The 10,396-nt window shown below is 53.5% G+C and overlaps 1 protein-coding gene across 4 annotated transcripts in view; it reads right to left on the bottom strand.

Moving 5' to 3' along the window:
* The window catches only part of Col16a1 (collagen type XVI alpha 1 chain), a 52,487-nt gene that overhangs the window by 899 nt on the left and 41,192 nt on the right, over nucleotides 1-10,396 (bottom strand). For all 4 annotated transcript variants that reach the window (XM_028759736.1, XM_028759735.1, XM_028759737.1 and 1 more), the window contains 14 exons: nucleotides 9,698-9,769; nucleotides 9,487-9,540; nucleotides 8,845-8,889; nucleotides 8,624-8,668; nucleotides 8,290-8,343; nucleotides 7,857-7,910; nucleotides 5,685-5,735; nucleotides 5,287-5,376; nucleotides 3,890-3,925; nucleotides 2,539-2,583; nucleotides 1,615-1,803; nucleotides 1,201-1,267; nucleotides 342-518; nucleotides 104-181 (listed from right to left, as the gene is read on the bottom strand). In XM_028759736.1, the coding sequence (XP_028615569.1) occupies nucleotides 104-181; nucleotides 342-518; nucleotides 1,201-1,267; nucleotides 1,615-1,803; nucleotides 2,539-2,583; nucleotides 3,890-3,925; nucleotides 5,287-5,376; nucleotides 5,685-5,735; nucleotides 7,857-7,910; nucleotides 8,290-8,343; nucleotides 8,624-8,668; nucleotides 8,845-8,889; nucleotides 9,487-9,540; nucleotides 9,698-9,769 (1,057 nt within the window). The remainder of the gene's footprint in view (nucleotides 1-103; nucleotides 182-341; nucleotides 519-1,200; nucleotides 1,268-1,614; nucleotides 1,804-2,538; nucleotides 2,584-3,889; nucleotides 3,926-5,286; nucleotides 5,377-5,684; nucleotides 5,736-7,856; nucleotides 7,911-8,289; nucleotides 8,344-8,623; nucleotides 8,669-8,844; nucleotides 8,890-9,486; nucleotides 9,541-9,697; nucleotides 9,770-10,396) is intronic.

Below are 10,396 nucleotides of genomic sequence, written 5' to 3'. Positions count from 1 at the left end.
GTGTGTGTGTGTGTGTGTGTGTGTGTGTGTGTGTGTGTGTGTGTGTGTTGGGTAGGAGCTCTCCTATTCTGGATTCATAGTCTTCAAGACTGGATTCTCCTACCTGGAGGGCCAGGGAGACCATTTTCTCCTGCAATGCCAACACCGATGTCTCCCTTTTCACCTTTGGTACCAGGCAGTCCTAAGACAAAAGAAATAAAGTCAAGTCTCTTCTCTAAGCAGGAAAAGAACAGCTGTGTGGATTGCAACACACACAACCACCACCACCACCAGGTTCACACAATCAGCCCTCATAGAGGTGCGTATGCCCGACACCCTGGAGACCCAGAAGGTAGAGCTACCTCTCATTCCTGGCAAACCCTGGCGTCCTTCTCGGCCTATCTGACCAGGGAGCCCGGGTGACCCTGGAGCACCTGGCCGCCCTGGAGCACCGTCCTTCCCCGGAGGCCCTGGTCGGCCTGGAGCTGCTGCCACCTCCATGGGGAACTGCATCCTGGAGGTGTAGTAAGCCATCCTCTCTGCAAGCAGACAAAGGCCAGGTCACTGGGTACTCAGAGTGCTGCAGATGCTGTAGATATGCCACCAGCATGGGACAGCCTTTGATGGGGAATATGGGCTGTTCTCCTGAAGGAGGCCTTGTACTGTAGCCTGCACATGCCTTCCCATGCAGATCTTTCAGAAGCACAGATCTGATCTTGGCATCTCTTTCGTCTAACCTTCCCCCCTGGCCTCAGAGTATGGTCCGGACTAATCTCTCTGCCAAGCAGGATGCCCAGCGTCCAGGTTCCCCACCCCACACACACACCCCACCCCCAACCCCCCACGCCCCCACCCTGGTCCATAGCACACAAGCAGGAAAGAAAAACTTCAAAGAAACCACAGCTGCCCTTCCACCTGCTGCTTCCACCTCTCCCCAGAGCTCCCTCCACAGAGGCTCATTTGAAATCTGCTTTCTTAACCTTCTTTGCTCAAGTGGGGGATCGGAGGACAATAGAGAACCGATTTATCTCTAAGTAGAGCAGGTGACAAGGAAGGTCTGATGGATAGGTGAAATGTGCCTGTCACCCTGCTGTCTGTAAATGTGTGGGGGTGGGAAGGGGAGGACACGGAAGCCGCAAGGAAACTGCAGGCAGGGCTGGGTGAAGAAATGTCTGGGAAGGGCGAGCATTACCCACCGCCGCCCAGCCGGCTGCCAATTACCATCAAACAGTTTAATGATCTCTTGTCTGATAAACCTCTTGATATCATCATAATTCACCATGTCTCCCTGAGGAAAGAGAAGAAACCTGGCCTCAATCATACGTCCAAACTTGGCACTTGCCCAGCAAATAGACTTGATTTCCAGAAATAAAGGATGGCAAAGAGGGCAAAGGCCCTCAGCGTGTCTTGTAGAGTCTTAATCCAAAGTGCTACCCGCCCTGAAACAATACATGTCGTATGCTAAAATACGTCTGGGGTGGGAGGGACGCCTGTAGCTCCCCACTTCCCCCATGAAGAACTAGGCGCTACCTGTAGTCAAGCTGTTGCCTGCAGAATGTCAGAAGGATTTGCTAAAGTGACCATGGGCCTGTACTATGGGATGGTGCCCATCCATGATTACTGGCTTCCCCTTACCATTGAGCCCGGCAAACCAGGCAATCCAGGGTTCCCTGCAGGCCCTGGGGACCCAGGGTGGCCTCTCTCTCCTGCAGGACCCGGTGGTCCGATAGGTCCCATGGAGCCGCTCTTGCCAGGCCCCCCAGGCATGCCAGATCTTCCCTTTTCTCCAGCTTGGCCCTTCTGTCCTGCAGGTCCTGGGTCACCCTACAAGGACAGGTCACACAGTACAGTATTACCAACTGTTTCCAAGTCTATGTCACAATGTGTCAGCAGCCTGCCCTTTCCCTAAGTGCCCAGCATCTTCTGCTGGGCTACAGTCACAATGATACAGGCCCCGGCCTCACCACCTCCTAGACCAGTGCTTCTGGAAGGCAGTGCTGGCACCACTCAGAATGCTGGGAAATGCTCATGGCTCCCACATGCCCTCAGTAGGAAGTGCCCCTTCCTTGCCCATGACCATTCATAATGCCCTCCTCACACCTTCCTCAGCCTCGTCTTGTCAGCTCCAGCTACCTGTCACTCTGGTTCTACCATGTTGCTTGAATCTGCTGTCTGGAATGCCCCTCCCCAGCCTTGGCACCCCAATGAGTCCCCCTCTGTGGAAACATTCCTATCCCATGTGTGCCTTTCCCCGACTTCCTGGGTCTCACACCATTTCTTCAAAATGTGCTGCACTCTAGTGTCATGGTGACTAGGCACCGGGAGTTCAGGGGCTTCTGTTTACCCCAGACCAACACAGAGAGGCCATGGAGTGAACCAGAGTGAGCAGTCATTAGGGGATGAAAGAGGTTTCCATTCCCAGAGCCATAGATGGGACAGCCCCAGGTGAGATCACATGGGCTTTCCTGCCCATTGGACACCCTAGGCTTCCTCTGTTGCTACAGTTGCAGCTTGGAGTTCCCGAATACCTCTTCTCAACCCCAGCCAGTGCACCCTCACCTTTGGGCCGGGAGGTCCATAGAGTCCCTGCTTTCCAGGAGGTCCCTATAAAAAAAACAAAAACAAAAACAGAAACAAAAACCAGAAGTTTATGGTCTTGTCTGGGCAGCTCCACTGAGGCTCCCTAGGGTGGGGGTGGATCAGGTGGAATGGGAAAACCACTTTCACCCACCCTAAGGTCCTGGTTGTGTCCAGCTGGGCTGTGTGACAAAGGATGACAGCTTCCCTACCAAGCAGAGGAGCTGACAGCTGGGAGGGAGGCTGATGTCCCCTGGGGCATGGCCTTGTTTGATAGTGTTGGCCTGGTCCCTCATCACAGATGTGACAGAAGTCAGAATGAGTGGCCAGTCTGAAATAGCCGAGGGCCTGGCAGGAGCTGGGGCCCAGGGAGCCTTTGTTTGGAGTTTGTCATCGTTATTGTCTCTTTCTGACTAGAAGTAGAGACCCCTAATTCCATTAGACCAACAAGAGATACCAACTTGTTGCATGCAGTGGGCACTTGGTATCTGTAGGGGACTGGTTCCAGGATCCCCATGGATCCCCAAATGTGTCTCCGCTCTCATTAGTAAAATGGTGTGATGCTTGACTATATCCTAAATGTATCTGTCTGTGTGGTTTACATCACCTCTAATTACATAACAACAGCTACCACAGTGCAAATGCCACAGAGTGTCAAACGTATCCCTTAGGGAATAGTGAGAAGGGGAGGGAGAGGAGGAGGGGGAAGCAGGAGGAGGAGGGAGAGGAGGAGGGGGAAGCAGGAGGAGGAGGGGGAAGCAGGAGGAGGGGGAGGAAAAGAAAGAAGAAGAACAGGGAGGAGGAAGAAGAAAGGGAGCCAGGGGTGGTGGCACACCCCTGTGAGCTCAGGAGGCTAACGCAGGAAGTAAGTTTGAGGCCAGTTTGGGCTATAAAGTTCCAGGCCTGCCTGGGTACAACGTCTCAAAAAAAAAAAAAAAAAGTTTGTCTATATTCAGTACACCTGCAAATTTTCCCTGAATATTTTCTTTCCCTTTTTTTTTTTTTTTTTTTTTTTTGGTTTTTCCAGATAGTATTTCTCTGTGTAGTCCTGGCTGTCCTGGAACTCACTCTAGACCAGGCTGGCCTCGAACTCAGAAATCCGCCTGCCTCTGCCTCCCAAGTGCTGGGATTAAAGGAGTGCGCCACCACCGCCCGGCCCCTGAATATTTACAATCAACCTGTGATTGAGTTTCTTGATGTGGAAACTGTGGGTATAGTGTCTGTAGGAGGTAGTCTGTGCCCACGTGGTGTGGTTACTGTGGGGATGGGGGACGGAACACAGTGAGGACCAAGAAGGAATGTCCCCAAGGGACAGAGAGAAGGGACACTATACCTCTTTGCCAGCTGCACCGTCCGAACCAGGTTCACCCTGGGGAGCAGAGAGCATTGGAAACATGATGAGCTGTCATCCAACACGGCCTCTCAGGCCACACACCCTGTCCTGCTCTGTGCCACCGCAGAGCCATGATCCTGCCCCACCCCCAGCATGCGTGAGCTGGAGCAAGGTGCCTTTTCTTGAGAACTGTATGCATTTCCTGGCTCTGAGTGCGTTAAATGTTTGCTGAAGGACCTCTGTGAGCCTCTGTCCTCAGTGAGACTAGCCAGGACAGGCTGACCTTCCTTCCCCATGACACCACAACAGAAGCTGTTCATCTCTGAGCCCCCACCCAGGGCTCTTTCTGGTGGGCTACTGGAGCAGAGAAATCTGTGACACCAGGACAAGGGGTAGACACATCTAGGGCCCTGGCAGCTCCCCAGTCTGTGGGGAGAGAGGGAGGCTGAAAGGGGCGAGCATCCTCAGGGACGGTAAGCAGAGTTCAGGGTGAGCAGAAGTGCTGACCCCTGACCCCATGCACACATGACTGGAGTCATCCATCACATTGGGGACCACTACCAGCCCTAGCTTGCTACCGTGCTCTGGAAGAAAATCTGTTTTGTAGGAAATCCCCTGTCACAGAGACCTGAACCCTTTTCCTTGGCTTCCCAGAAACTTTACATCCCTGAGGCCAGAAATTAGCTCAACCCCATATGGTTTGCCCATCTAGATCTCTACAGAAGAGATGGATGCCTTGCAGGTTGACCGAGGAGTTCAAAATCTGCAACGGAACAAGCTGGGGAATCAAGTCTCAGCTCCCTTCACTAGCTGTGTGATTCTCAGCCACCCTGAACCCTCCCTCACTTCCTCATCTCAAAGCCCAGGGGACAACTGTACTTCCAAACTTTGTTGCAGAACACATTAAGACAAAACACACACCCAGCCTAAGCTAAGGCTCACTTCGGCACAGTGAGTGACCAACACAGCACCACTCTGAATTCTAAATGGGCTGGATCAAGTCTGCTTCCGAGGAGCTCAGAAAGTTACAGTAATAGCTCTGTATTTCTGGTTCTTGATATTTTCAAAGACTTTCTGTAGTTACTGACAAGCTCTACTGGGGCAGGGGCAGGGGCAGGGGCAGAGACAGGGGCAACACATGGACCAAGGCTTCTCTCGCTGACACCTTGTCAAGGGACCTATATCGGGTTGGCGGTGTGTCTTCAGAGGTAGTATGCCCTTGTGTGCAGCTGGCTCAGTGCCGGCTTACAGGGCTGGCCCTTCTGAATACAATACAATCCCCAGATGCTGTCACCCTGCTATGCTAACCCCCTCTCCTTCTCTAAAGACTCCAGGTGTACTGTGCAAAGCCAAAGGATCCTTTCCCCTGGGCTGGGCTATAGGAGGTGGGATCTTACTGGAGGGCCGGGGTGTCCGGGTGTGCCAGGCTGGCCTGGGAGGCCTGCCAAGCCCCTTTCTCCAGGGGTTCCTCGATCTCCTTTCAGGCCCTAAAAAGCAGAATGAAGGTTGCTGGAGAGAAGGAGAAGCAGAGGGCACAAAGCCAGACCCCTCGCCATGTTTCTGTGGCCGGGACCCACAGGAGCGGACAGCATGTCTGTGCCTATGCTGCGGCCCTAGGATGGCCTTGAGCTACTTCCCAAGCCCTTTGCCTCATCCCAGAAGACAGATCTTTAGGACAGAGGACCAAGGAAGGGAATGAAAACAAGTCATTTCTTCATCCCTTTGGCTTGGTCTGGAAGAATCCCATAGCAGAAACGGCAATATTCCTTAGAGTAAGTGGTAGAAGGTCACTCACCACAGTGGAGATCCCAGGTGGACCTGGCTGGCCGGGAGGCCCCTGTGGCCCCTGAGGAGAGGAGAGGGTGGTTAGGCAGCAGCATTCCTACACTGCATTATTAGCTTTCCTCTCTTCCTGAAATCTGTCCTTCCTTTCTGATCTTACCCTTGAACTCCTGGTTGAGCTCTGGTTCTGGAGCAGAGGTAGGGAGGGACTGAATACCCAGGATACTGTGTCCAGTGCTCACTGAGTGATGCTCCCGGGCTTGTGGGGCGCAAAGACCAAAGGCAGGAGAGAACAAACTACTAGCCTGGGTATCTTCCAAGATCCTATGCTTCCTAAAGGTAGAACAGCATCCTACTGTTTTATTGGAAAGTGTCTACACAGCAGGGGTCTGTAGGTACCAGGGGCAGGGACCGTATGTATCGTATCAAAGACCATCTCCCCTACCACCCACAGCCACAGAAGGGACCCCTGGCATCTCCAACGCCCTTTGCCATATCAAAGAAGGGGAAGATGTTTGGGGCAGACAAAAGGCTGATCCAACACCCACAAGGGAACGTATTGTGGCTCCTCCCCTGGGGGAGCGGTGACATGCTAACCCGCTGGGATGTCACTTCCTGACACTGCTGGGACTGTATCTAAATATCCACAGTCCAGAGGTCACCTGTTCACCAGAGCAACACCTACTCTGAACCATGAGCGCTCAGCTCTTTCACAGAGCATATTTCTTTACACCCCTTCCCGGAACACTTTGGGCCATGGCCCCTATGCTACTCCTGTAAGACTCCTGGGGTGGGACTGTTCATCGCTGGGACCAGTGCAGAGCAGGGGGCTTAGGCTGGACACAACAGTGACAGGAGGAACCCAGTAGGGCCTCATCCACAGCCCCTATGAGTCTCTACTGGGGACCTGAGGTCCCCAGAACAGGTTCTCTGATCTCCTTGAGATACATAAAAACGGGGACCTGAGAGTCCCCTGCCCTTGCTTTTCATTTGTCATGAAGTACTTTTAATGTCCCCAAATGCCTCCCGAACACTATATAGCCATGTTATACTAGCGTAGAGTGGGTTCACTTTCTCTGGAGCCCTATTAGCTTGATGTTGCCACAGCCACACTGTCACTGGGGAAAAAAGCGGATAGGAGATGCAATATTGCTAATAAGTGCTCTCTCTGATTCACCCTAAGAGTAAAAGCACTTCCTGCCCCCTCTCAGCCCTCACTCGCTCACTTCAGACTAAGGGACCAAGCACCCCTGCCCCCAAGCACATGCCAGATCCCCTGAGCCCTCTGTCCCCTCTCCCTCCCCACCACCCACACACCCACCTCTTGCCAGCCCTTCCCTGAGTGAGCCTGCCCCATGAGGTGTCTTTTTTGAAGCTCAGCATTTCTGGTCCCACGTGCGTGTCTCAAGCTATCCCCATGCCCAGCGTGATAGATTTCTTGAGGTCCCCTCAGAAAGCCAAGCACCTGGCTGCTTTTGGTTCTATGTGTCAGTGTCCCTTCTGCCTGGGACTCTTGTCCCAGGCTACTCAAGAGCTGACTTCTTCCTTTCCTGAGGTCTCAGTGAAGCCATTTCTCCAGCCAGGAATCCGGTAAGGCAGCGAGCAGTTCTCAACCTCCCCAGTACTGCACTGTGCAACCCTTTAACCTAGTTCCTCAGGCCGTGGTGACCCCCAACCATGAAGTGATTTTCATTTTTAACCTATAACTGTAATTTTGCCGCTGTTATGAATTGGAATGTAGATATCCGATATCCAGGATATCTGATGCCTGACTCCCCCAAAGGGGTTGTGACCCACAGGTAGAGAAACGCTGCCCTGAGGCTCCCCCCAGTTCTTCCCTGTGACATCACTTCATCCCTTGAACCTTTCTTATCCACTTGTTTCCTGTGCCTGTGGGGAGGTCCTGTGGGGCAAGGACCCTTGTCTAGCTGGCTCCGTGCTGTGGCTCTGACTTGGAGCAGATGGTCAATAATTATTTATTGACTGACTGAATGACTTGTGTCTGGTAAGCAAACATGAATGTGCCTGGAAAACCCAAAAAGTGTTGTAAAGTAAAAGCTACTTAATTAGATGATTCCAAAGCCCTCACATCACATAGCGTGGCTCCTGTGGCCACCACGAGCTAACCACATCCCCCAGTGACATCCTAGTTCGTAGAAACAGAGACAAGAACAGTTTAACTTACAAGATGCCCTGGGGGTCCTGGTCGTCCTTGGGGTCCCATGGCACCGGGCTCACCCTGCAGGATTAGAAGGAAAGAGGTGACATAGAAACTCACTAACCTGCACACCTGCGACTGCTTTGTAGGAGAGAGATGAGCAGAGCTTGTGGCGGCATGGAGCAATGGCCAGAGGGCTGGACAGAGCTCTGAACTCTAGACTCTAGCCTTCCAGGGCTTAAAGGCCAGGGATGCCTTTTGGGTGGCTGTCCAATTGTGTTCTTAGGGAGGGGACCAGTTATAACTGTCCAGATGAAGAACAGTCAAGATGTGCAGTGTCGGGTGAAATTTCACGTCAGAAGGCTGAGGAGAGAAGGCAGCCACTCTAATGCAGGAGAGAGGCTACACCTCAGACTTAGTGGAGCCCAAGGCTATGTGACCATAGAACCCCAGTCCTTACCTCTGCACCCGGCCGGCCACTGCTGCCAGGAGGACCTGGTTTTCCACAGTCACCCTAAAAGAGAAGGGTGACAGTGTAGTTTATCTCCAGACCCCACGTTGACCCTAGATCAAGAGGGCTCTGCCATCATGCCCTGGCTTTGGCCAGAGGGCCTCTGATACCCTTCAGCTGGTGGGTGTCAGCACCCTGACCAGTCTGCTGGGCCCTCAGGAAGCTAGGATGCTGGAGTAACATCTCAGCCAGCAGTCGGGTGGCAGTCTAAACCCAGGGTGGGCCGCTTTGGTGTTGGGCCTGAAGAGAATGAGGAAGCCTGTGGAGCAGAAGGCCTCCTTACCTTAGGCCCAGGGAGGCCGGGATGCCCTGTTTTCCCCTTGAAGCCCTGGAAGGAGAAGCAGGGAGATGTGGTATCTCTCACCTCTACCTGAGATGCGCACCCCCGCCCTCCTCAGGCTGTATCTATGCAGTCTATTGCAGCCATAGCAGGAGGACACAGAGGCTCTGAGGAGAGCTGGAGGGGGCTCAGAGCCCCCGGCTCCTTCCTTCAACCCAACTTACTGGAGGTCCCATGAGTCCAGGAGGGCCAGCGGGACCTGGGTCCCCCTAGGGAAAGAAAAGGGAGCACTGAGGAGGTTTGATTCAGCCTTGACCCGCTCGCTCTCCAGCCCACCCTGCTTCTGATCTCCATTACCAGGATTTGCTGGGAACCTTAGATGAGGCAGAGAGAAAAATCTCAGCCTGGCTCAGTGTCTGACTGGCTGGGGACTGTGAACGGGTCCCAGCCCCTCTGTGGGCCTTGGTTTTGTTTCTTTTGGTTAAGGATGGGAAATGACCTTGATAGTTCCCCCTTTGCCACATTCCCATTTCTCTGATTGCCCAGAAAAAAACCCAACCAAGGAGCCAGGGCCTGCTCAGGCCTGTCATGAGTACAGCCTTATTCTTTCCAGAATACAGCCTACTTTCTCCAGCTGTCCGGGTTTGGGGATCTAAGTGGGATCTCTGTCACCATCCTGCCTTCAGTGAGACCAATTCGCTCAGCCTGGCTAAGTTTATGAGAGGTGAGAGACCGGAGGAGACTGATGCCAGCTGGGAGGAGACTCGGATACCCGGATCGAAGTGGATACTCGGATCGAAGGGCGACCCCTCAGCTCACCTCATCAGGAGGAGAGGGCTTCTGCCTCCCATCCAGCCCCATCTTACCCTCAGGCCAGGCTTGCCGTCCTTCCCATCCAGTCCGTCCAGCCCGGCAGGGCCCTGCACACAAAAGAAATGCTGCTCTAGCGCTTAAGAGAGAAGTCTGACCCCGCCCATGGCTGTCTCCACCTCTTACCCAGCTCACTGCATCACACCGTGCACACTCACACAGGTACTCCATTCTCCATACCATCGGGCCCAAAGGGCACACACTCACCTGAATCCCGGGAGGGCCTGGTGGCCCGGGAGAACCAGGCAAACCTGAGGGACCTCGAATCCCTTCACTGCCCTGAAACGGGAACACTCAATGAAGTCAGGGGTACCAGGGATCCCTGAGAGTCAGGACATTTGGCTTTTGGCCCTGGTTCCACCATGGCTAACTGTTGTATTCCACACACTGTCTTCCTAAGAACCTATGTCCTCGCCCACCAAGGCTCCCTTTTCCTCATTGCTTTGTGGGGAGAGAGAGATTGCTTAAACCAGCCCCTTCTCAGGGTGTCTCAGAGGCCTGTACGTGCATGGGTGGGTGTATGTGTTTATATCGTTCTAATAGCATGCCGTGTATGTGGGCTTTCATGCCTCACGGTGGAAAAGGTGAGGAGAGTCCTGTACTCCAGGGTCTTGCGGTCCCTCGAGGGCCATGGGGCTGCCAGAGTAAATGACAGTGCAATGTCACATCAGCTTTGTGAGGATGGAGCTGCAGAGCTCAGGGATGTGGATGGAGGCCCACGGTGGCCAGAGCTTAGGGAAAATGTCACAGGAGTGTCACCAGATGGTGGACTCTGAAGAATGCCTGGGATGAGGCAGGAGGGAAGCTAGAGGGATTCTAGGAGAGAGGGGGAGGGAGAGATACACACACACACACATACAGAGAGAGAGAGAGAGAGAGAGAGAGAGAGAGAGAGAGAGAGAGAGA

Source organism: Grammomys surdaster, unplaced genomic scaffold (assembly GCF_004785775.1).
Source record: "Grammomys surdaster isolate TR1022 unplaced genomic scaffold, NIH_TR_1.0 126313, whole genome shotgun sequence".
Lineage (NCBI taxonomy): Eukaryota > Metazoa > Chordata > Mammalia > Rodentia > Muridae > Grammomys > Grammomys surdaster.
Note: the sequence above shows the minus strand (reverse complement) of the source record. Positions and strands in the feature narration are given on the sequence as shown.